The 24,089-nt window shown below is 60.6% G+C and overlaps 2 protein-coding genes across 4 annotated transcripts; one reads left to right on the top strand and one right to left on the bottom strand.

The window, feature by feature from the left end:
• The first annotated feature begins 769 nt into the window (after nucleotides 1-769).
• Nucleotides 770-13,459, top strand: RAC3 (Rac family small GTPase 3). Of its 3 annotated transcripts, none has more exons than XM_075904220.1 (6): nucleotides 770-961; nucleotides 7,284-7,355; nucleotides 8,417-8,534; nucleotides 8,951-9,013; nucleotides 12,169-12,328; nucleotides 12,557-13,459. In XM_075904220.1, exons 1-6 carry the CDS (start codon nucleotides 927-929, stop codon nucleotides 12,685-12,687), a joined length of 579 nt encoding a protein of 192 aa, XP_075760335.1. In that variant the 5' UTR covers nucleotides 770-926; the 3' UTR covers nucleotides 12,688-13,459. The 3 variants fall into 3 exon arrangements, with proteins under 3 accessions (XP_075760335.1, XP_075760336.1, XP_075760334.1); XM_075904221.1 differs by having other exon boundaries at nucleotides 799-961; nucleotides 12,169-12,332; XM_075904219.1 differs by having other exon boundaries at nucleotides 831-940.
• DCXR (dicarbonyl and L-xylulose reductase) lies at nucleotides 13,178-22,309 on the bottom strand. The gene is made up of 8 exons (XM_075904218.1): nucleotides 22,152-22,309; nucleotides 21,981-22,078; nucleotides 20,228-20,382; nucleotides 17,120-17,162; nucleotides 14,639-14,738; nucleotides 14,413-14,477; nucleotides 14,217-14,334; nucleotides 13,178-13,740 (listed from the first exon to the last, which is right to left on the bottom strand). Exons 1-8 carry the CDS (start codon nucleotides 22,207-22,209, stop codon nucleotides 13,637-13,639), a joined length of 741 nt encoding a protein of 246 aa, XP_075760333.1. The 5' UTR covers nucleotides 22,210-22,309; the 3' UTR covers nucleotides 13,178-13,636.
• Nucleotides 22,310-24,089: the final 1,780 nt, after the last annotated feature.

Below are 24,089 nucleotides of genomic sequence, written 5' to 3' on the forward strand. Positions count from 1 at the left end.
TCCCTCCCTCCCTCTCCCTCACCCCATCTTCTGTACTAAATCTGATTTGTCAGTTTAATGTGTTCGTTTTTTTCATTGTATTGGTATATATGGTCATGCCAATTCTCTTCCAGAATATTATCTGAGGAAGTGGGTCTGGCCCACAAAAGCTCATCACCTATTAAACCATCTTGTTAGTCTTCAAAGTGCTACATAGTTTGATCTTGCTAAAACAAAAAGAAAAACTAAGATGGCTACCTCCCTATTACTATTCAGTAGAAGGAGACTATCATGCTGTGGTAGGATCTGGTGTATTTTCCTGGATGGGGCATATAAGGGGAGGGTGATATCTGAATTCTGGTTGCACTGGACTTGGCACAGGAAAGCAGAAAGGCAGGAGTTTGCTCTGGATTCAGTGTTAGCACCTGAGCTCCACTCTGGCTGGAGTTTGCTGGTTGCATCTCCCCATCCCTCCAGCATCCATAGAGGCTAGCACCTGCCCCTCCTTTCTGTGCTTTGGTTTGTGGTTTGCCAGCCTCGATGTGAGCCCGTGTGCTTCCTCGCCAGGAGGGATGTTTCTGGCTTGGAGGCTGGGGCTGAAGCCCGAGCGTGGTGCTTAGTGCGGCTGTTGTGTGTGCACAAAGCAGAGGTGGTCTGTGGAACTCACCGCCACAGGATTGCCGGGGGAGTCTGGGCTTTTATTTCAGGGTCTGAGCGAGTCTCCGCCCTGGGCCCTCTGTGCATGGGGCGAGAGGGTTTCTTCGTCTTCCTTCGGGGCGGCGGGGCTGAGCGGGAGCAGAGGGGGCGGAGGCTGTAGCTGCCCGCCAGCCGGCCCCGGCTCCCCCCCGCGGGGCGCGGCTGCGCTCGGCGTGTGGGCCCCGCCCGGCGCCGCTCGCTCGCTCGTTCGCTGCTGCGGCGCGTCGCAAAGGCGCCGCCATCCCGGGCAGATGCAGGCGATCAAGTGTGTGGTGGTGGGCGACGGGTGAGCGCCGGGCCTGCCGGGGGGCGCTGGGGCCGCAGAGCGAGTCTGGGGGCCGGGCTGGGAAGGGCCCCCGGGGGTTCCCGGCAGAGCCGCGCCCTGGCGCCTGCTCCCAACCGGAGCGGCCCCGCATCTCCCTTCGCGTACCCCCCCCCCAGTTCCGTGCTCCCCGCATCCTCCCCCATCCGCGTACCCCCAGACTCCCCTGCGTCCTCCCCATCCTAGTCCCCGCTCCGTGCCCCCCGATTCACCCCGCATCCTCCCCTATCCGCGTACCCCCAGACTCCCCTGCGTCCTCCCCATCCTAGTCCCCCGCTCCGTGCCCCCCCGATTCACCCCGCATCCTCCCCTATCCGCGTACCCCCAGACTCCCCTGCGTCCTCCCCATCCTAGTCCCCGCTCCGTGCCCCCCCGATTCACCCCGCATCCTCCCCTATCCGCGTACCCCCAGACTCCCCTGCGTCCTCCCCATCCTAGTCCCCCGCTCCGTGCCCCCCCGATTCACCCCGCATCCTCCCCTATCTGCGTACCCCCAGACTCCCCTGCGTCCTCCCCATCCTAGTCCCCCGCTCCGTGCCCCCCCGATTCACCCCGCATCCTCCCCTATCCGCGTACCCCCAGACTCCCCTGCGTCCTCCCCATCCTAGTCCCCCGCTCCGTGCCCCCCCGATTCACCCCGCATCCTCCCCTATCCGCGTACCCCCAGACTCCCCTGCGTCCTCCCCATCCTAGTCCCCGCTCCGTGCCCCCCGATTCACCCCGCATCCTCCCCTATCCGCGTACCCCCAGACTCCCCTGCGTCCTCCCCATCCTAGTCCCCCGCTCCGTGCCCCCCCGATTCACCCCGCATCCTCCCCTATCCGCGTACCCCCAGACTCCCCTGCGTCCTCCCCATCCTAGTCCCCCGCTCCGTGCCCCCCCGATTCACCCCGCATCCTCCCCTATCCGCGTACCCCCAGACTCCCCTGCGTCCTCCCCATCCTAGTCCCCCGCTACGTGCCCCCCGATTCACCCCGCATCCTCCCCTATCCGTGTACCCCCAGACTCCCCTGCGTCCTCCCCATCCTAGTCCCCGCTCCGTGCCCCCCGATTCACCCCGCATCCTCCCCTATCCGCGTACCCCCAGACTCCCCTGCGTCCTCCCCATCCTAGTCCCCCGCTCCGTGCCCCCCCGATTCACCCCGCATCCTCCCCTATCCGCGTACCCCCAGACTCCCCTGCGTCCTCCCCATCCTAGTCCCCCGCTACGTGCCCCCCGATTCACCCCGCATCCTCCCCTATCCGCGTACCCCCAGACTCCCCTGCGTCCTCCCCATCCTAGTCCCCCGCTCCGTGCCCCCCCGATTCACCCCGCATCCTCCCCTATCCGCGTACCCCCAGACTCCCCTGCGTCCTCCCCATCCTAGTCCCCCGCTCCGTGCCCCCCGATTCACCCCGCATCCTCCCCTATCCGCGTACCCCCAGACTCCCCTGCATCCTCCCCATCCTAGTCCCCCGCTCCATGCCCCCCCGATTCACCCCGCATCCTCCCCTATCCGCGTACCCCCAGACTCCCCTGCGTCCTCCCCATCCTAGTCCCCCGCTCCGTGCCCCCCCGATTCACCCCGCATCCTCCCCTATCCGCGTACCCCCAGACTCCCCTGCGTCCTCCCCATCCTAGTCCCCCGCTCCGTGCCCCCCCGATTCACCCCGCATCCTCCCCTATCTGCGTACCCCCAGACTCCCCTGCGTCCTCCCCATCCTAGTCCCCCGCTCCGTGCCCCCCCGATTCACCCCGCATCCTCCCCTATCCGCGTACCCCCAGACTCCCCTGCGTCCTCCCCATCCTAGTCCCCCGCTCCGTGCCCCCCGATTCACCCCGCATCCTCCCCTATCCGCGTACCCCCAGACTCCCCTGCGTCCTCCCCATCCTAGTCCCCCGCTCCGTGCCCCCCCGATTCACCCTGCATCCTCCCCTATCTGCGTACCCCCAGACTCCCCTGCGTCCTCCCCATCCTAGTCCCCGCTCCGTGCCCCCCCGATTCACCCCGCATCCTCCCCTATCCGCGTACCCCCAGACTCCCCTGCGTCCTCCCCATCCTAGTTCCCACTCTGTGCCCCCCGATTCACCCCGCATCCTCCCCTATCCGCATACCCCCAGACTCCCCTGCGTCCTCCCCATCCTGGTTCCCGCTCCGTGCCCCCCCGATTCACCCCGCATCCTCCCCTATCCGCGTACCCCCAGACTCCCCTGCGTCCTCCCCATCCTAGTCCCCCGCTCCGTGCCCCCCGATTCACCCCGCATCCTCCCCTATCCGCATACCCCCAGACTCTCCTGCGTCCTCCCCATCCTAGTCCCCCGCTCCGTGCCCCCCCGATTCACCCCCATCCTCTCCTATCCGCGTACCCCCAGACTCCCCTGCATCCTCCCCATCCTAGTCCCCGCTCCGTGCCCCCCGATTCACCCCGCATCCTCCCCTATCCGCGTACCCCCAGACTCCCCTGCGTCCTCCCCATCCTAGTCCCCCGCTCCGTGCCCCCCCGATTCACCCCGCATCCTCCCCTATCCGCGTACCCCCAGACTCCCCTGCGTCCTCCCCATCCTAGTCCCCCGCTACGTGCCCCCCGATTCACCCCGCATCCTCCCCTATCCGCGTACCCCCAGACTCCCCTGCGTCCTCCCCATCCTAGTCCCCCGCTCCGTGCCCCCCCGATTCACCCCGCATCCTCCCCTATCCGCGTACCCCCAGACTCCCCTGCGTCCTCCCCATCCTAGTCCCCCGCTCCGTGCCCCCCGATTCACCCCGCATCCTCCCCTATCCGCGTACCCCCAGACTCCCCTGCGTCCTCCCCATCCTAGTCCCCCGCTCCATGCCCCCCCGATTCACCCCGCATCCTCCCCTATCCGCGTACCCCCAGACTCCCCTGCGTCCTCCCCATCCTAGTCCCCCGCTCCGTGCCCCCCCGATTCACCCCGCATCCTCCCCTATCCGCGTACCCCCAGACTCCCCTGCGTCCTCCCCATCCTAGTCCCCCGCTCCGTGCCCCCCCGATTCACCCCGCATCCTCCCCTATCTGCGTACCCCCAGACTCCCCTGCGTCCTCCCCATCCTAGTCCCCCGCTCCGTGCCCCCCCGATTCACCCCGCATCCTCCCCTATCCGCGTACCCCCAGACTCCCCTGCGTCCTCCCCATCCTAGTCCCCCGCTCCGTGCCCCCCGATTCACCCCGCATCCTCCCCTATCCGCGTACCCCCAGACTCCCCTGCGTCCTCCCCATCCTAGTCCCCCGCTCCGTGCCCCCCCGATTCACCCTGCATCCTCCCCTATCTGCGTACCCCCAGACTCCCCTGCGTCCTCCCCATCCTAGTCCCCGCTCCGTGCCCCCCCGATTCACCCCGCATCCTCCCCTATCCGCGTACCCCCAGACTCCCCTGCGTCCTCCCCATCCTAGTTCCCACTCTGTGCCCCCCGATTCACCCCGCATCCTCCCCTATCCGCATACCCCCAGACTCCCCTGCGTCCTCCCCATCCTGGTTCCCGCTCCGTGCCCCCCCGATTCACCCCGCATCCTCCCCTATCCGCGTACCCCCAGACTCCCCTGCGTCCTCCCCATCCTAGTCCCCCGCTCCGTGCCCCCCGATTCACCCCGCATCCTCCCCTATCCGCATACCCCCAGACTCTCCTGCGTCCTCCCCATCCTAGTCCCCCGCTCCGTGCCCCCCCGATTCACCCCCATCCTCTCCTATCCGCGTACCCCCAGACTCCCCTGCATCCTCCCCATCCTAGTCCCCGCTCCGTGCCCCCCCGATTCACCCCGCATCCTCCCCTATCCGCGTACCCCCAGACTCCCCTGCGTCCTCCCCATCCTAGTCCCCCGCTCCGTGCCCCCCCGATTCACCCCGCATCCTCCCCTATCCGCGTACCCCCAGACTCCCCTGCATCCTCCCCTATCCTCGTCCCCCTACATCCTCCCCTATACCTGTCCCCGTCCCCGGCTTTTTCCTATCTGTGGCCCCCCTGTTCTGTGCCTCCCCACGTCCTCCCCACCCATGTGCCCCCTCCACTTCCTGCCCCATCTGTGTCCTCCCCAGAGTCCCCCCATCCTGTATTGCTCCCCGCCACAGCCCTTTCGATCTCTGTCCCTGCCACATGCCCCCCCATCCTGTGCTGTGACCTCACCATGTGCTCCCTGCTCTGTGTCCTGCTGTGTCCCCTTGGCTTGTGCCCCCCCATGTTCCCCGTGCTGTGCCCCCCCTTGCCCTGGGCTGTGTCATCCCCACAGTACTCCCTGGCTCTGTTCCCCCCTCAGTGCCTCTGGCCTGTCTCTCCCCTCCTCCCCTGCCCTGTGTCTCCTCTCTCACACACACAGACCTGTCGCCCACCCAGCACCGCCTCCCACCCTATGTTGTTTCCCCTGCAGCACGTGCCCCCCCCATCACGTGTCACCCTACCCAGCAGCACATCCCTGCGCCTGGGATTCTCCCCCCCCCCAGCTGTGTGTCTTCCCGATAGCAGTGCAACCCCTGGCCCCCCTCTGAGCCAGGTGTCTTCCTCCACCCTTGTGCCCCCATGTATCTCCCCCCTCAGCAGTGCCCCCCAGTTCTGTCTCTCCCCCTTGCTGTGGTGTCTCCCCAACTACGCAGACTGATCATCCCCCGTTCTGATGCAGCCTTAGGAAGTGGTTACATCACAATGGCAGATGAAAGGAAAAGTCAGGGACCCTTCTGCTACCCACCTGTCTCATCTCCTTATCCCGTTCCAGCAAACATCTCCCTCCTCTAGGGCATCCCACGGGAGCCACCCAGCCTGTCCTGCCCTACCCATAGCTCACCCTGGGGCCTACAGACCCTGTTGGGCTCTCTCCCCACCATCCCAGCTTACCCTGGGGCCATCTCCATATCTCTCACCATCCCCCCTACCTTACCCTTGTGTTGTCCATTGGACACCCACCCAGCCCCTGGGGTGAGCAAAACGCTAGTCAGGCCTGAAAAAGAGCATCTGGGCACCCAATTCTAGGCACTGGGATGAGGATCTGTAAAAAGGAGCTCTTGGGACTGTCCTTTACTTCATGTCCCTACGTTCCAACAGCCAGTGGTGAAGATAACTAGAGCCCTGCGCATCTCTGCTTTAGATCCATGGCTCCTTTTCCTGATACGGATACAAACTTTGTATCTAGACCCCAGCAAATCTGCGCACCTCTGCTTTGTGTCCGTGGCTCATTTTTGGTGATACGGATGCAGATACCAATTTTGTATCTATGCAGGGCTCTAAAGATGATAAAAACATAGCACCTTCCTTCAAAGCAGCTGCTACTGGTCACTGGGGGCGATGGATGGGGCTGGCATCTTTTTGTTGGGCCTTGCAGTACGTTGACTCCCAGGGGCGTCAACCACTGTGCAAATATATACGAGGTGGGAAGCTGTGCCTAGAGAGCCGACAGTCTAAATAGACAAGATACACAGTGAGCAGGCAGGGAACTGGCCGAGAGGTGATATGACTTGCCCACAGCAGGTAGAGGCAAAGCCAAGACAACCAGGTCTCCTGACTCTGTTCCATGCTTGGTCTGATCTGCCGATTATTTCATCCCTCTGATGGAGAGAACCGTTCTGCTTCAGTGTCAAATCACTGAGTGGGACGAGAGAGGGATTCCGTGGACGCTTAGGCCTGGAGCGTGGGGCGTGCTGCCGCGCCCCTGGCTTGACGTGGTCTCTAACAGTCAGGGTTTCCCGTTTGGTTGAGTGGCTCTCAGCACCTCAGTGTACACATTGTGCCAGCACCTCTGCCTCAACTCCTCAGAAACGCGGCCCGTAGAGGTGGAACAAGGACAAGTTGCACCTAGGAGGGCAGAGAGAGGCTGTTGTGTGTCTGAAAGCCCCATCCTGGCTAGGGCCTTGGTGCCGGTTATGCCAGTTATCACACTGAGGGGGGAGCAGCCTTTGAATGTGCAGCGCAACTCAGGAGTGGCTCTCTTCGAGCATGGTCAGGTGTGTGCTTGGGTCACAGCAGCGTCCCCTGAGCTGCGCTCTTGTGCGGCTGCTCAGGAGAGACTCCAGTGCCCTCCAGCTGATTAGCAGAGCACCCGCAAGCATGCAGCATGTGTGGTACACAAGCACATGCCTTGGTGCACATAGAAAAATTCATACCATACACAGATGGAAAAGATTAGTGGGAACATTGGACACAGCATGGAGCGTGTTCAGGTCTGGTCCCACCCCCTCGCGTGCTGGAGAGTAGGCTGCACAGCTCTGCCTCTTCACTGGCCCTCCAGCTTGCTGCTTGTATCTTTCTCTCCTGTGGCTTCTCCCATCCCGCCACGTCATGCTCTGCCCTTTCCCTTTCTGCAGGGCTGTGGGGAAGACCTGCCTGCTGATCAGCTACACCACGAATGCCTTCCCTGGAGAGTATATCCCCACCGTGTGAGTATCAACCGGGCTGCTGGCCCAGCATGAGGGGAGATTGTGATCATGTGACAATTAGGGATGTGAAAAGTTGGTTAAAATCTTAGCGGTCACATGCTGTGGGCTCTGCAGTGTAAAGCTTTAAAGAAGCTTTAAGTAAGGGCGGCATTAGCAGGAGTATTGTGAGCAAGAGAAGTCATTCTGCCGCTCTACTCTGCGCTGGTTAGGCCTCAACAGGAGTATTGTGTCCAGTTCTGGGCACCACATTTCAGGAAAGATGTGGAGAAATTGGAGAAGGTCCAGAGAAGAGCAACAAGAATGATGAAAGGTCTGGAGAACATGAGCTGTGAGGGAAGGCTCAAGGAATGGGGATTGTTTAGTTTAGAAAAAAGAAGCCTGAGAAGGGACATGATGGTGGTTGTCAGGTATCTAAAAGGGGCTCACAAGGAGGAGAAAGAAAACTTGTTCTCCTTGGCCTCTGAGGACAGGACAAGCAGCAATGGGCTTAAACTGCAGCAAGGGAGGTTTAGGTTGGACATTAGGAAAAAGTTCCTGCCTGTCAGGGTGGCTAAACACTGGAATACATTGCCCAGGGAGGTTGTGGAGTCCCCATCTCTGGAGACATTTAAGAGCAGGTTACCAGACATCGGTCAGGGATGATCGAGACGGTGCTGGGTCCTGCCGTGAGAGCAGGGGACTGGACTCAACTCTCGAGGGCCCTCCCAGTTCTTGTTCTGTGATTCTATGAAACTGCAGAGCCCACGGTGAAGCCCCTGCTGGCCCCACTTCCCTGAGAGCCAGGCAGAGTGTAACCGACAAGCACCAGTTAACTGGTTAACCGATTGGTTAACTGGAGAATCGGTTACACTCCACCATCCCTGGTGACGATCCCAGTGCTTATCTGTGCCAGGACTGACCTCGGGGCCTGGCAGCATCAGTTATAAATGTAAAAGCATGGCTTGAGTCCCAGCACCTCTTTCATTGCAGATAAATGCCGGATGGTTCCCTTCTGCCTCGCCCTGGGCCTGTGCCCGTTGCGGTTCCCTTCTTGTCACTCACAGGGATTCTTTCTGTGGCAGGTTTGATAATTACTCGGCCAACGTCATGGTGGACGGGAAGCCAGTGAACCTGGGTCTCTGGGATACAGCAGGGCAAGAAGACTATGACCGGCTGCGGCCCCTCTCCTACCCTCAGACGGTGCGTGGGCTGGGCTCGTTCTGCACCTGGGCAGCGTGGTCTCTGGGTCCAGCCCTTTGCCTCTTTGGCAGGGTCCCAGGTTTTGAAGCTGGGAGTTTGTTTGCATCACTGGAGCTGCCCCGGGAGGTGCTGTGGGGTGAGAACAGATGCGGCTCCCCCTCCCCTTCCCCCCCGCAGCCCCTCCAAGTGCTTTTGGGGGCCGGTTTGAATGGCAAAAGCCTGCAGTTTGTCTGGGGGCCTTGGAGGCTGCTCATGCGTGTAGCTGAGGACCTGCCCCCACACAACTGTCATTTGCATTTGGTCTTTCAATGGAAGGATTTCCCCCCCACCCAACCCTCCCTGCCTGATGCCCCCATCCATGCTTGGCCATTGCTGTTGGATCCTTTCCCAGGGACTGATCTCCTGTCCCCTCACAGGACGTCTTCTTGATCTGCTTCTCCCTGGTGAGTCCGGCCTCGTTTGAGAATGTCCGAGCCAAGGTAACTCGCTTTCTTCCTTTTTGGGGAGGGGGAGGAACAGCCCGATCCCTGCCCCCCATGAGAGACAGACCAACCCCTGCTGTACACTCTCATCTTCTCTCTCACAGCACTGAGACAGTGTAGGGAGCCCAGGGCCAGCAGAGCTGGCTGTGTGTAAGCCACAGTGGCTGCCCTTTGGAGACAAGCCTGAAATCCCTCAACCCTCCTATGAAAGGCAGAGGAGAGGAGGCAGCTGCAGCATGGTGGAAGGGTTGCTCTTCCTTTGGCTGTCCCTGCCTTCTGAAAGCTGAGCTTTAGATAAGGCTAGAAGCAAACATGGGGCAAAGGGAGGCGTAGTATCCCCAGCTGTGTCCCCGACAAAAATAAATCCGAGACTAGAGTTTTTTATTTCAAAAGGGCTAACTTTAATAAATTAAGGAAATTTGTTAGGGAAGTCGATTGGACTAAAGAATTTATGGATCTAAAGGCAGAGGAGGCCTGGGAATATTTTAAGTTAAAGTTGCAGAAGCTATCAGAAGCCTGTATCCCAAGAAAGGGGGAAAAAATATAGGCAGGTGTTTTAGACCAAGCTGGATGAGCAAGCATCTCAGAGAGGTGATTAAGAAAAAGCAGAAAGCATATAAGGAGTGGAAGATGGGAGGGACCAGCAAAGAAAGCTACTTTATTGAGGTTAGAGCATGTAGGGACAAAGTGAGAAAGGCTTAAAGTCATGTAGAGGGAATTAAAACCAATAGCAAAAGGTTTTATAGCCATATACATAGGAAAAAAAAAGTGGGACCACTAATTACTGAGGATGGAGTGGAGGTTAAAGATAATCTAGGCATGAGCCAATATCTAAGCAAATACTTTGCTTCAGTCTTTAATGAGTCTAGTGAAGAGCTTACGGATAAGGGTAACATAACAAATGGGAATAAGGATAAGGAGGTAGATATTACCATATCCGAGGTAAAAGCCAAACTCGAACAGTTTAATGGGAGTAAATCGGGGGGCCCAGATAATCTTTATCCAAGAATATTAAAGGAACTGGCACATGAAATTGCAAGTCCATTAGCAAAAATTTTGAATAAATCTCTAAACTCAGGGGTTGTACCATTTGACTGGAGAATTGCTAATATAGTTCCTATTTTTAAGAAAGGGAAAAAAAGCAATCCGGGTAACTACAGGACTGTTAGTTTGACATCTGTAGTATGCAAGATCTTGGAAAAAATTTTGAAGGAGAAAGTTGTTAGGGACATTGAGGCTAATGGCAATTGGGACAAATTACAACATGGTTTTACAAAAGGTAGATCTTGCCAAACCAACCTGATCCCCTTTTTTGAGAAAGTAACAGATTTTTTAGATAAAGGAAATTCAGTGGATCTAATCTACCTCGATTTCAGTAAGGCATTTGATACAGTACCACATGGGGAATTATTGGTTAAATTGGAAAAGATGGGGATCAATATGAAAATTGAGAGGTGGATAAGCAACTGGTTAAAGGGGAGACTACAGCGGGTCATATTGAAAGGTGAACTGTCAGGTTGGAGGAAGGTTACTAGCGGAGTTCCTCAGGGATCAGTTTTGGGGCCAATTTTATTTAATCTTTTTATTACTGACCTTGGCACCAAAAGTGGGAGTGTCCTGATAAAATCTGCGGATGACAGAAAGCTGGGAGGTATTGCCAATTCAGAAAAGGATCGGGATATCATACAGGAAGATCTGGATGACCTTGTAAATTGGAGTGATAGCAATAGGATGAAATTTAATCGTGAGAAGTGTAAGGTTACGCATTTAGGGATTAATAACAAGAATGTTAGTTATAAGCTGGGGACACATCCGTTGGAAGTAACGGAGGAGGAGAATGTCCTCGGAGTCCTGGTTGATCACAGGATGACTATGAGCCGCCATTGTGACATGGCCGTGAAAAAGGCTAATACGGTCTTGGGATGTATTAGGCGAGGTATTTCCAGTAGGGATAAGGAGGTGTTAGTGCCATTATACAAGGCATTGGTGAGACCCCATTTGGAATACTGTGTGCAGTTCTGGTCTCCCATGTTTAAGAAGGATGAATTCAAACCGGAACAGGTACAAAGAAGGGCCACTAGGATGATCCGAGGAATGAAAACCTGTCTTATGAATAGTGATAGAAATGTAGCCATGTTAGTCTGGGGTAGTTGAAGCACGAAAGCTCATCATCTAATAAACCATCTTGTTAGTCTTTAAAGTGCTACATTGTCCTGCATTTTGTCTTATGAAAGGAGACTCAAGGAGCTTGGCTTGTTTACCTTAACCAAACGAAGGCTGAGGGGGGACATGATTGCTCTCTTTAAATATATTAGAGGGATAAATACCAGGGAGGGAGAGGAATTATTTAAGCTCAATACCAATGTGGACACAAGAACAAATGGATATAAGCTGGCTAGTAGAAAGTTTAGACTTGAAATTAGACGAAGGTTTCTAACCGTTAGAGGAGTGAAGTTCTGGAACGGCCTTCCAAGGGAAGTAGTGGGGGCAAAAGACCTATTTGGCTTCAAGAGTAAGCTAGATGAGTTTATGAAGGGGATGGTTTGATGAGATAACATGATCTTGGTAACTAATTGACCATTCATTATCAGTGGGAATAGGCCAGTGGAGGGATGATAGGAGTTTCTATAGAGAACTTTTCCTGGGTGTCTGGCTGGTGAGTCTTGCCCACATGCTCAGGGTTTAGCTGATCGCCATATCTGGGGTCAGGAAGGAATTTTCCTCCAAGGTAGATTGGCAGAGGCCCTGGAGGTTTTTCGCCTTCCTCTGTAGCATGGGGCACAGATCACAGCTGGAGGATTCTCTGCATCTTGGGGTCTTTAAACTATTTGAAGGCTTCAATATCTGAGATATAGGGGAGAGGGTTATTCTAGGAGTGGGTGGGTGAGATTCTGCAGGGGGTCAAACTAGATGATCATAATGGTCCCTTCTGACCTTAAAGTCTATAAGACTTGCTGTGCAGCTTTCCTGCTCTATGCCTCAGTTTCCCCACTTGCTTTAACTCCTTTTTGTAGCTGCACATAAATGGTCCTTCGCACGGACTCTTGCTAGTATTTTAGATGCCTTGGGGTGCTGTCTGAACCTACTAAACGAGCAATTGGTGAATGAGGCTGCCCGCCCCTGCCGGAGCTCAGTGCACGTCTCTGTTGTAGTGGTACCCAGAGGTCCGGCACCACTGCCCAAATACTCCCATCATCCTGGTGGGCACCAAGCTGGACTTGAGGGACGACAAGGACACCATTGAAAGGCTGCGTGATAAGAAACTGGCCCCCATCACCTACCCCCAGGGCCTGGCCATGGCACGGGAGATTGGTAAGTCTTGGGCACCTACTGCGGCAAGAGCCAGCGCCCCTTTCTGGGCCTGGCTTGTGGTTTCCGGGGGGGGGGGGTTATCCTAGCACCCGGGACCCCTCGCTGTGGCCTAGGAGGCTATTGTGCTAGGCCCTGTAGAAATGGGGAACAAAAGGGCAGTCCCTTCTCCAGAGTTTGCAGCCTCAGCCAGGCCGTGGGCGGTTTGGTGCGAGATGTCTCTCCCCCCAGGCTCAGTGAAGTACCTGGAGTGCTCGGCCCTGACCCAGCGGGGGCTGAAGACGGTGTTTGACGAAGCCATCCGGGCCGTGCTCTGCCCCCCGCCTGTGAAGAAGCCTGGCAAGAAGTGTACCGTGTTCTGAGCGTGTTGGCAAGGTGCTGACTCAGCATGTCCTGTTCATCCCCCTCCAACAGATTGCGTGTTCGCGGGGTGTTTCTGGAGGGGGCCGTGGTCTGTGGGGCCCTTCATCATGTATGAAGTCAGTGTTTTTTAAATGTCTCTTTGATTTAACGTCAGTGTTGATGTGAAGGGGCAGTGGGGGCGGGAGGTTAGGTGGATGCTGTGCAGCCCCCAGGGAAGGAGCCAGGGGCAGGGTAGCTCTCCTTTAGCCACCCGTTCTGTGATGGAAGCCCCTGTGTGCAGTGCACAGGGGGAGCATCCCTGGGGGGGAGGTAGGGCCACTGGGAGTTGGTTTGTGAATGCCAAGACCAGCTGGAAGGGTAGTGGGGCCTCCTGACCCCAGCCTATTGCTGGTGATACCTAACCAGCAGGTGCACTCAGTGCCAGCACCTGGGAGTCAGAGAACAAACTCCAGCAGGGGTGACGTAAGCAGGAGCCAGAGGCTGAAGAACTAACGATTTGGTGCTTTATTGGGCACTAATCACAAGGGCAGCTCAGTGCCTTTTACCGCAGCATCCGTTGGGCGTGGCGCCAGCCCGGCAGTCGGGGGAGAAGGACGGTGCGCAGGGGCCTCTCCACCCCATGCAGCCCAGGGTATTGCTATGGAAGGGGCTGGGGCAGCGCGCGTCGGGGGCTGAGGAGAGGGGGCGAGCAGACAGGCCCTGGTTCTGATCATTATGTAGAGTGACAAGACAAACACCTCTTATTTTGGTACAATAAACATTCTCCATGAAGGAGTGTGGAGCCTTTGTTCCGGGCAGAACAACCGCGCTTCCCCCAGGGGGCGACCCGCCGAGCCCCTCCCCTCACGTGGCGCCTGTGCCACGCACTGGCCCCGCCCCCCGCTTAGCGTAACAACGGTGCCAGCCAAGGCAGGCGTCTCCTTGGGGGGCCAGTGCCCGGGCAGCAGCTTAGGCGACAAGAAACCCCCCATCCACTGGCAGCGAGGCCCCGGTTGTCATCGCGCTCCCGTCACTCAGCAGGAAGAGGATGCTGTTCACCACGTCGTCTACCTCTGGAGCAGGGCACAGAAAGACCCTCAACTGCACTAGCAGCAGGAACAGAAACCTGCTGCTTCAGGGAGCTGCCTCCCTCTGCCTCGTGGGGCATCCTCTTGGCCACTACGGAGATCTAGTGTTGGGGGGGTTCCCCCTCCTTCGGCTAGTCCCTGGGCTGTGTTCCCAGGGTGGCTGGCTGGCGGGCACAGCACAGGGTGGGGTTACTCTCCTGTGCGCCTGCCTGGTGGGGGGGTATTGCCCCCCGCCCAGACTCCTACTAGGGAGGCGGGATGAAGAGCCCTGACTGGATCTTGCTGGCTGCAAGTGCAAACCTGGGCACGGCCGGACGGAGCAGGGTGGTGCCAGTGCTGCTCCCCGGGCTGGTGGGCTCACAGGGGCAGGCAGCCACGGCTGAGCAGCCTGGGAGGAGGACGCACCACAGCGCAGAGGAGCTGAATGTGGAACGGCTCCTTAGCAAACCCCTGCCACTGACCTGCAAACTTCCCCAGAGGAATTCGCCGGATCATGCCTGCCGCTTTCTGAGGCTCGCTCCAGTTAATTCGCCCCATGTCAGTCATAACCACCGTGGGGTTCACGCTGTTCACCCGGATCTGCCACCAACCGCAGGACATTAGGTAACAGAAATGCCTCTGCCCCCTCCCTGCTCTCGTGCAGAGCCTGGCTCTCACCTTGTGCGGTCCCAGCTCCAGAGCCATCGCCTTGGTCAGCATATCCAGGGCACTTTTTGTACAGCCTTCAATAAAACCCAACCAAAGGAAGATGAGTGCATGGCCCCTGAGCCGGGTCACCACACTCGCTGACCCCACACCCGCATTCCTGCGCTTGTGGCTTCCAGCTGCCCTCCCTTACAGATCGATGGGCATGTCTGGAGGGGGCTGAAGTGGAGACACTCACAGTAGACTGCATGCTCCTGCAGAGCCCGCTGAGACGCCTGGCTCGAAACATTGACGATTGCTCCTGCCACCCCCCGTGCAATCATCTGCCGGGAAATGATCTGAAAGATAATGGAGCAAGTAATTAAGGAATTCATCTGCTGACATCTGGGAAGAAAATAAGGTGATAGGAAACAGCCAGCATGGATTTGTAAAGAACAAATCACGTCAAACCAATCGGATAGCTTTCTTTGATAGGATAACGAGTCTTGTTGATAAGGGAGAACCGGTGGACGTGGTATACCTAGATTTTAGAAGGGCATGTGATAGGGTCTCTCATGATCTTATCAATACATTAGGCAAATACAACCTAGATGGGGCTACTATAAGGTGGGTGCATAACTGGTTGGATAACCGTACTCAGAGAGTAGTTACTAACGGTTCATAGTCATACCTGAAAGTTCTGCAGGGGTCTGTTTTGGGATCAGTTCAATAATACTGTTATTAAGTTTGCAGATAACACCAAGCTGAGAGGGGTTGCAAGTGCTCTGGAGGATAGGGTCAAAATTCAAAACAATGTGGACAAATTAGAAAAATGGTCTGAGGTAATAGGATGTAGTTTAATAAGGATCAATGCAAGGGAATCCACTTAGGGAGGAACAAGCAGTTTCACACACTCAGAATGGGAAGCGCCTGTCTAGGAAGGAGTCCTGCAGGAAGGGATCTAGGGGTCAGAGTGGACCACAAGCTGAATATGAGTCAACAATGTGACACTTGCAAAAAAAGCCAACGTGATTCTGCCTCCTTGGCCTCTGAGGACAGGACAAGAAGCAAGGGCCTTAAACTGCAGCAAGGGAGGTTTAGGTTGGACATTAGGAAAAACTTCCTGCCTGTCAGGGTGGTTAAACACTGGAGTAAGTTGCCTGACGAGGTTGTGGAATCTCCATCTCTGGAGATATTTAAGAGCAGGTTTGACAGACACCTGTCATGGATGATCTGGATTGGGCTACTCAACACGCAACCTGCAGCCCGTTGGTTTATGGTCTGCCGTGTGCTTACGCAGGGCTCAACGCACAGCCCGTGGGTGGGATCTTTTGAACATGGCCTCCACAGGGTGAGCATTGAAAGACGCAAGTGGATGTACTGGCTGGAACAGATGGGTGCAGGGTGTCGGCCTTTCTAGACTCCAGGGAGGAGGTGCCAGGAGCGCCAGGGCATTGTGGGATGTGCTGGCTGCTTACCCTTGTGGGCAGAGCCTGTGAGGTGTTGAGTGGCTCACATTGGCCACGTTTGGGTCCAGCGCCGCAGCTTAATGCTTAATCTTTGTATTCCTGCCTGTCCGTGTGAAAGACGCTATTTGCATAGATATTTGCATGTATATGCAACTACATTTAAGTTGCGGCCCTTGGCATGTGCTGTGAGTATCATTGTGGCCCCTGGGGCTTCCAAAGTTGAGTAGCTCTGCTCTGGATGCTGCTTGCTCCTGCCGTGAAGGCAGGGGACTGGATTTGATGACTCTCGTGGTCCTTTCTGGTTCTAGTGTTCTATGATTCTATGAAACAGCACAAAAGAACAAGTGTTGGGGGGAGGGGAGAACTCATCCAAGCCAGCCTATTGGTGCCTTCCTCGGGGGGTTAGAAGAGCTTGCCTGAGCAGTAATCCCAGACTCTGCCCAGCGCTGAACTCAGGCAGGAGCAGCTGCTCTAACATACACTAACGAAGGCTGGTTCTAGCAGAGATGCTGGCCCAGCTTCACTTGTATTTCCATTGTACACATGGCTTCAGGGAAGGTGAAACTCAACAGCGTATCCCTGGCAGGGATGTTAAGGACGAGTCGACTATCGGATAAGCAAATGCTTATTGGACAGTCAGTCGACTAGTCGATCCCCCCCTTGCTGCCTCTCTCAGATAGAGGCAGCAAAGGGGAGGGGGGAAAGGGGATATTTCAAAGCAGCAGCGCCACACAGTTGAGCCCCAGCTCAGCTATGCGGCGTGGCCTGGAGCCCAGGGTCACCTGAGACTCCCCAGCTAACCCCGGGCACCATGCGCTGCAGCGCCGCACAGCTGATCCTGGGATTGTTGTGTGGCGCTGTCCCTTTCAAACGCCGAGGCAGCGTTTCAAAGGGGCAGCGCTGCATGATGCCTGGAGTCAACTGGGGAGTCCCCAGCTGCTCCCGGCTCTGCGTGGCATTTCAAAACGGCAGCGCAGCACGGAGCCCAGGCTCCATGGTGCGCTGTCGCTTTGAAATGCACAAGAGCCCCCGCTGGGGACTCTTGTGCATTTCAAAGCTGGCACGCCACTGGGCTGCATGCGGAGTTCCGCATTCCTCCTTTGAAATGTAGGGACCCCAGCAGTGGCTCTTGTACATTTCAAAGGAGGAATGTGGAAGTGCCTATTGAGTAGTCAAAGGAAATTCCATTGACTCCTCGACTAGTAAATTAATCACAACTTAACATTCGTAATCCCTGGCTCCAGCCCTCTCCACTGACAGGCCCGTCTCACCTGGGAAACATGGAGCACGGCCCGAAGGTTCACACTGAAAGACCTGAAAAAAAAGGTCCAAGTTAGGGAGAAAGTCGCAGTGTGGGGGAGGGGGTGTGGGGGGAGAGGGTGTAAACTCCATGGGACTGGTCTTATCTGAACACCCGCGTGGCATTGCGGAGCCACCTCGCCAGCAATGACCATTCCCAGGAGGAGAAGAAAGTGCTGTCGCTGGCACCCCCCACATCCCCCGTGGAGCAGAGACAAGAGATTGTTAGGACCCTCTTCTAGCCTAGCACCTGTATTATACAAGGGCCCAGGCCCAAGCCAGTGGTCTCTCCTGGCCCAAGTGATCCTTAACTTGGTGACCTTGTGCGAGGGTCCACCAGCCCTCCCAGAGAGAGTCTCAACCACAGCACGCTGGGCTCATTTTAGCCACTGGCCAGACTGTGGGTGGCACCGAACACCCGCTCAGAATAGGGCTCCACAGCCCAGAGCTCAAGCAACCCGCCAGCCTTCCGAGTAGGCACCCACCACAGGGCCTGCAAACCTTTCCAAGGCTTCAAACCAGCAAGGAACTCCCACAAAACTCTTCAGAACAGCAGTCAGAAGCTGCTCCCTCAGTCCAGAACTTCGCCCTCTGGACTAGCAAGTGGCCAGCTGTTTCATACACCCACTACTAGTCATACGTGAAACACTGGGTGCTCCATTTGCACCGTCTCTTCTTCTTCGCTTTGGGAACAAGGGTTTCCTCCAAGAAGGGAGGAAATGCACCTTCCTGTGCTCACGAGAGCTCACAGCCAGCTTGGAAGACATGACCCGGAATGGACTTACAAGTAAGTATTGCAATTCCTCTCCCCTCCCCACCACCCAGAGTAAGATCTCTTGAATTTCCCTCCCTCCACACCTGAGCCGTCTTAAGATGAGACTCAGTTTAAGGCAAGTGAATCCAGACTAGGGTTCCCGCTAAGCTGTGCCCTGCTCACAATAAACGTCACTCACCTGCAGAACCACACAGCAGCACTCCCCACCACTCGATTTCCTGCTGGAGCGGAAGGTGAGTGCTAGGGATGTTAAGGACGAGTCGACTATCCGATAAGCAAATGCTGATCAGGTAGTTGAGTCAACTAGTCAATTCCGCCCCCCCCTGCTGCCTCTATCAGATAGAGGCAGCAATGGGGGGGAGGGATTCTTCAAAGTGGAAGTACCACACGAAGCCCATACCCAGGCTCCATGAAGCACTGTCGCTTTCAAACGTTGTGGCAGCAATTCAAAGGGGCAGTGCCACACAGCTGATCCAGGGCTCAACTGTGTGGCACTGCCCCTCTGAAATGCCACCGTGGCATTTGCATGGAGCCTGCTGATCCTGGGTTCCAGTGCAGCGCACAGAGCCCAGGGTCAGCTGGGACGTCCCCAGCTGCTCCTGGGTTCTGAGGAAATGCCATGTGGATGACCCCCAGGCTCTGCGTGGCATTTCAAAGCAGCAGCGTAGCATGGAGCCTGGGGAGACTCTGACTCCCCCGCTGACCCCGGGCTCCAGGAGGGCGCTTCTGCTTTGAAATTCACAAGCGCCCCCTCTGAGGACTCTTGTACATTTCAAAGCTGGAAGGCCGTATGCAGCCCCGAGTCACTGGGACTTCCCGCTGGCCCCGGGCTGCGCATGGAGTTCTGCGTTCCTTCTTCGAAATGTACAAGAGCTCCAGCGGAGTCCGGGGGGGGCTTTTGTACATGTCAAAGGAGGAACGCAGAAGTGCCTATCAACTAGTCGATGGAAATTCCACTGACCACGCGACTAGTCAATTACTCGATATTTAACATCCTTAGTGAGAGGTGGGGGTCTGGCAGGGCCATGTGATGGCAGCCAGGCTCCCCTGCCATGTTAGCTCCAGTTGGGGGCAGCTGCTCCGGTGCCCCGGCTGGGCTGGAGCGCCAGGGCTGGGGGTGGCTTTTCAGGTGACCCTAGTTGGGGCCAGAAGCACCATGTGGCAGGTGGTGGGGGCAGCACAGTCCAGGTGCGCATGGGGCAGCACAGCCCCAGCTCCCCCCTTGCCCATGAGTCGAGGGAGCCCAGCCCAGCCCCCAGCACTTCCTCCCATAAATAGTTGCCGGCTGGCCTGGGGTCAGGCAGTGCTCAGCTCTGCTTCCCCCCCCAGCAAGCAGCTTCCTGGACCCATCCCCTGCAAGGAACTGCTGGAGCAATGGGCCGCCCAGCTCCAGCCTCCCCCCAGCGAAGAGCTGCCACCTCCCCGAGCTCCCCCTGACCCTGAATCCTGCACCTCCTGCCCGGATTCCATCTTGTGCATTACCCTTTGGGCTAGTATTTCTTCTTGTGCAGCAATTTAAATGTGACACACAGGCAGGCGGGTGCCACGGTGGCGCACGTCCAAACAAGCGCCCGCCAGGCCAATGTGGGTGCACAAGAGAGAACTCCGCTCACGGCTGGGCAGTCCTAGCGGGAACCCTGGGACCTAGGGAACACGGTGGCTGAAGCAGACTGCCTCCCCCAGCGTTACGGGCCGGCTGGGGGACTCAATAGGCTGCTTTTTCTGTCAGTACTGACCAATGCTCTAAGTCTTGCCATCCCTGTGTGACGTAAATACTGTTCTGTGCACGGAGGCGTGTGTGGATGTGCACCACGCTAGAAACGAGGCATGTGAATCTCCTGGGCAGCTGCCCAAGGGCACAGCTCGCAGGGAGCACTGGTACTGGCTGTGGCCAAGGCGTTTTCCAGTGGAGATGCACCCAGCGTGCCAGAGCGAGACGTATCGGGGTGAGGGGAGACCATCTCCCCATTTCTCAGCCAGAGGAGCAGGCTCTGCCCCCGCACGGGAAAACTGCCCTGAGAGCTGCCTTGACTTGCGCCGGACCGGTGGAGCATGCGCATGCCCTTGCTCTGACTCCCCCTGGGCTAAGGTCAATGGCTCGGCAAGTCCTTGCACTGGCCAAGCAGCAGCGGCGTGTGCCATGGCCATGGCCCTGGGCCAGGCTGGCCCCAGGCAGGCCCCAGGCAGCAGGAGCTGCAGGGCTGTCTACCTCCAGCAGCCTTGGCTTTGTGTTTTGTGTGGCACGGCACAGCCCAGCCCCGCTCCACTCCCTGGGCTCAGCCCCCAGCTCGGTGCCAGGCCTCACCTGTCGAAGGCCTCCTTGGTCACCTCTAGGAAGGGCTGCAGCATGGCCACTGCCGCGTTGTTCACCAGCAGGTCGACGTCGCCCACCTTGCTCAGCGCTGCCTCGGTGGCCTCCCAATCAGCCAGGTCCACACAGAGCACCTGGATCCCAGCACCCTGCGGACACAGTGGGAGGCCCAGACGGGAGTGCGCGGCGCAGGGTAGGAGGCTGCTCTGGGGAGGGGGGGGGCTGAAGGCATAGTGGGTGTCGGGGACCAGACGGGGGGTTGGAGGCCCCCTGAGGAAGGGGTGTTTGGACCATTGGGGTGGGGGGTGGAGCCTGGGGAGAGGATCAGTGGAGGGTAGAGCTGGGGGTGGGGGGTACTAGGCAGCTGACCTGGCCCCATGGGGGTGGAGGGTGGTGCCTGTGAGGGGAGACATGGAGAGATGGGGGGTGGAGCCTGGGGGGTCTCCGGGTTGTTGGGGAGGGAGACTGGGGTGACCAGGCTGGAGAAGGACTAGCCTGGCCTGTCGGGGGGCGAGTCACTGGGGGGGTCTGGTGGGGCACACGGGGGGCGGGTCGTTGGGTGGGACGGGGGTGTCGCTCGGGGGCTGGGGGCGGGTCGTTGGGGTCAGGCGGAGTGGGGGGTCATTGGGTGGGACGGGGGTGTCGCTCGGGGGCCGGGGGCGGGTCGTTGGGGTCAGGCGGGGTGGCGGGTCGTTGGGTGGGACGGGGGTGTCGCTCGGGGGTCGGAGGCGGGTCGTTGGGGTCAGGCGGGGTGGCGGGTGGTTGGGTGGGACGGGGGTGTTGCTCGGGGGTCGGGGGCGAGTCGTTGGGTGAGACGGGGGTGTCGCTCGGGGGCGGGTCGTTGGGTGGGATGGGGGTGTCGCTCGGGGGCTGGTCGTTGGGTGGGACGGGGGTGTCGCTCGGGGGCCGGGTCGTTGGGTGGGACGGGGGTGTCGCTCGGGGGTCGGGGGCCGGGTCGTTGGGTGGGACGGGGGTGTCGCTCGGGGGTCGGGGGCGGGTCGTTGGGTGGGACGGGGGTGTCGCTCGGGGGCCGGGGGCGGGTCGTTGGGTGGGACGGGGGTGTCGCTCGGGAGTCGGGGGCGGGTCGTTGGGTGGGACGGGGGTGTCGCTCGGGAGTCGGGGGCGGGTCGTTGGGTGGGACGGGGGTGTCGCTCGGGAGTCGGGGGCGGGTCGTTGGGTGGGACGGGGGTGTCGCTCGGGGGTCGGGGGCGGGTCGTTGGGTGGGACGGGGGTGTCGCTCGGGAGTCGGGGGCGGGTCGTTGGGTGGGACGGGGGTGTCGCTCGGGAGTCGGGGGCGGGTCGTTGGGTGGGACGGGGGTGTCGCTCGGGAGTCGGGGGCGGGTCGTTGGGTGGGACGGGGGTGTCGCTCGGGGGCCGGGGGCGGGTCGTTGGGTGGGACGGGGGTGTCGCTCGGGAGTCGGGGGCGGGTCGTTGGGTGGGACGGGGGTGTCGCTCGGGAGTCGGGGGCGGGTCGTTGGGTGGGACGGGGGTGTCGCTCGGGGGTCGGGGGCGGGTCGTTGGGTGGGACGGGGGTGTCGCTCGGGGGTTGGGTCGTTGGGTGGGACGGGGGTGTCGCTCGGGGGCCGGGGGCGGGTCGTTGGGTGGGACGGGGGTGTCGCTCGGGGGTCGGGGGCGGGTCGTTGGGTGGGACGGGGGTGTCGCTCGGGGGCGGGTCGTTGGGTGGGACGGGGGTGTCGCTCGGGGGCCGGGGGCAGCCCGGGGGGGCACCGGGGGCCCGGCCCGTTACCTCCTGCGCCAGGCTCTCCAGATCCGCCCGAGTCCGGCTCAGCGCGATCACCTGGGCCCCGGCCGCGCTCAGCGCCAGCGCCGCGGCCCGGCCGATCCCTGCGGGTTGGCGAGAGGCGGGTCAGGGCCGGGCCGGGCCGGGCGGGCCGCGCCCCCCACGGGCCCCACGTACCTTTGCCCGCCCCGGTCACCAGGGCCCGGCGGCCCGCGAGGCTCCGGCTCGGCTCCATGGGCGGCTCCGCGACGCGCTGGGTCCCGCTGCCGGGCCACGTGCTGGGGCGGGGAGGCCGCGCGGAGTCCCGCCCCGGGATACGGGGTGGTAGGGCGGGGGGGCACAGCTGGGCTGGGGCGGTACGAGGCGGGGGAGGCCGAGCGAGGGGCACAGCTGGGCTGGGGCGGTACGAGGCGGGGGGGCCGAGCGAGGGGCACAGCTGGGCTGGGGCGGTACGAGGCGGGGGGGGCCGAGCGAGGGGCACAGCTGGGCTGGGGCGGTACGAGGCGGGGGGGGCCGAGCGGGGGGCACAGCTGGGCTGGGGCGGTACGAGGCGGGGGGGGGCGAGCGGGGGGCACAGCTGGGCTGGGGCGGTACGAGGCGGGGGGGGGGCGAGCGGGGGGCACAGCTGGGCTGGGGCGGTACGAGGCGGGGGGGGGGCGAGCGGGGGGCACAGCTGGGCTGGGGCGGTACGAGGCGGGGGGGGGGCGAGCGGGGGGCACAGCTGGGCTGGGGCGGTACGAGGCGGGGGGGGGCGAGCGGGGGGCACAGCTGGGCTGGGGCGGTACGAGGCGGGGGGGGGCGAGCGGGGGGCACAGCTGGGCTGGGGCGGTACGAGGCGGGGGGGGGGCGAGCGGGGGGCACAGCTGGGCTGGGGCGGTACGAGGCGGGGGGGGCGAGCGGGGGGGCACAGCTGGGCTGGGGCGGTACGAGGCGGGGGGGGGCCGAGCGGGGGGCACAGCTGGGCTGGGGCGGTACGAGGCGGGGGGGGGCCGAGCGGGGGGCACAGCTGGGCTGGGGCGGTACGAGGCGGGGGGGGGGCCGAGCGAGGGGCACAGCTGGGCTGGGGCGGTACGAGGCGGGGGGGCCGAGCGGGGGGCACAGTTGGGCTGGGGCGGTACGAGGCGGGGGGGCCGAGCGGGGGTCACAGCTGGGCTGGGGCGGTACGAGGCGGGGGGGCCGAGCGGGGGTCACAGCTGGGCTGGGGCGGTACGAGGCGGGGGGGCCGAGCGGGGGTCACAGCTGGGCTGGGGCGGTACGAGGCGGGGGGGGCCGAGCGAGGGGCACAGCTGGGCTGGGGCGGTACGAGGCGGGGGGGCCGAGCGGGGGTCACAGCTGGGCTGGGGCGGTACGAGGCGGGGGGGCCGAGCGGGGGGCACAGCTGGGCTGGGGCGGTACGAGGCGGGGGGACCGAGCGAGGGGCACAGCTGGGCTGGGGCGGTACGAGGCGGGGGGGGGGCCGAGCGAGGGGCACAGCTGGGCTGGGGCGGTACGAGGCGGGGGGGGGGCCGAGCGAGGGGCACAGCTGGGCTGGGGCGGTACGAGGCGGGGGGGCCGAGCGGGGGTCACAGCTGGGCTGGGGCGGTACGAGGCGGGGGGGCCGAGCGGGGGTCACAGCTGGGCTGGGGCGGTACGAGGCGGGGGGGGCCGAGCGAGGGGCACAGCTGGGCTGGGGCGGTACGAGGCGGGGGGGGCCGAGCGAGGGGCACAGCTGGGCTGGGGCGGTACGAGGCGGGGGGGCCGAGCGGGGGGCACAGCTGGGCTGGGGCGGTACGAGGCGGGGGGCCGAGCGAGGGGCACAGCTGGGCTGGGGCGGTACGAGGCGGGGGGGGCCGAGCGAGGGGCACAGCTGGGCTGGGGCGGTACGAGGCGGGGGGGCCGAGCGGGGGTCACAGCTGGGCTGGGGCGGTACGAGGCGGGGGGGGGCCGAGCGGGGGGCACAGCTGGGCTGGGGCGGTACGAGGCGGGGGGACCGAGCGAGGGGCACAGCTGGGCTGGGGCGGTACGAGGCGGGGGGGGGCCGAGCGAGGGGCACAGCTGGGCTGGGGCGGTACGAGGCGGGGGGACCGAGCGAGGGGCACAGCTGGGCTGGGGCGGTACGAGGCGGGGGGGCCGAGC

Source organism: Pelodiscus sinensis, chromosome 20, assembly GCF_049634645.1.
Source record: "Pelodiscus sinensis isolate JC-2024 chromosome 20, ASM4963464v1, whole genome shotgun sequence".
NCBI classification, from domain to species: Eukaryota; Metazoa; Chordata; order Testudines; family Trionychidae; genus Pelodiscus; species Pelodiscus sinensis.

Excerpts from the sequence above, each read along its gene's own strand:
- RAC3 (XM_075904220.1), top strand. The coding sequence starts at position 927 with ATGCAGGCGATCAAGTGTGTGGTGGTGGGCGACGG. Across the intron at positions 8,535-8,950 it reads CCCTCTCCTACCCTCAGACG|GACGTCTTCTTGATCTGCTT; the intron begins GTGCGTGGGCTG and ends GTCCCCTCACAG. Across the intron at positions 9,014-12,168 it reads TTGAGAATGTCCGAGCCAAG|TGGTACCCAGAGGTCCGGCA; the intron begins GTAACTCGCTTT and ends TCTCTGTTGTAG.
- DCXR (XM_075904218.1), bottom strand. The coding sequence starts at position 22,209 with ATGGAGCCGAGCCGGAGCCTCGCGGGCCGCCGGGCCCTGGTGACCGGG. Across the intron at positions 20,383-21,980 it reads TGGAGAGCCTGGCGCAGGAG|GGTGCTGGGATCCAGGTGCT; the intron begins GTAACGGGCCGG and ends CTGTGTCCGCAG. Across the intron at positions 14,478-14,638 it reads GCAGGAGCATGCAGTCTACT|GCTGTACAAAAAGTGCCCTG; the intron begins GTGAGTGTCTCC and ends GTTTTATTGAAG.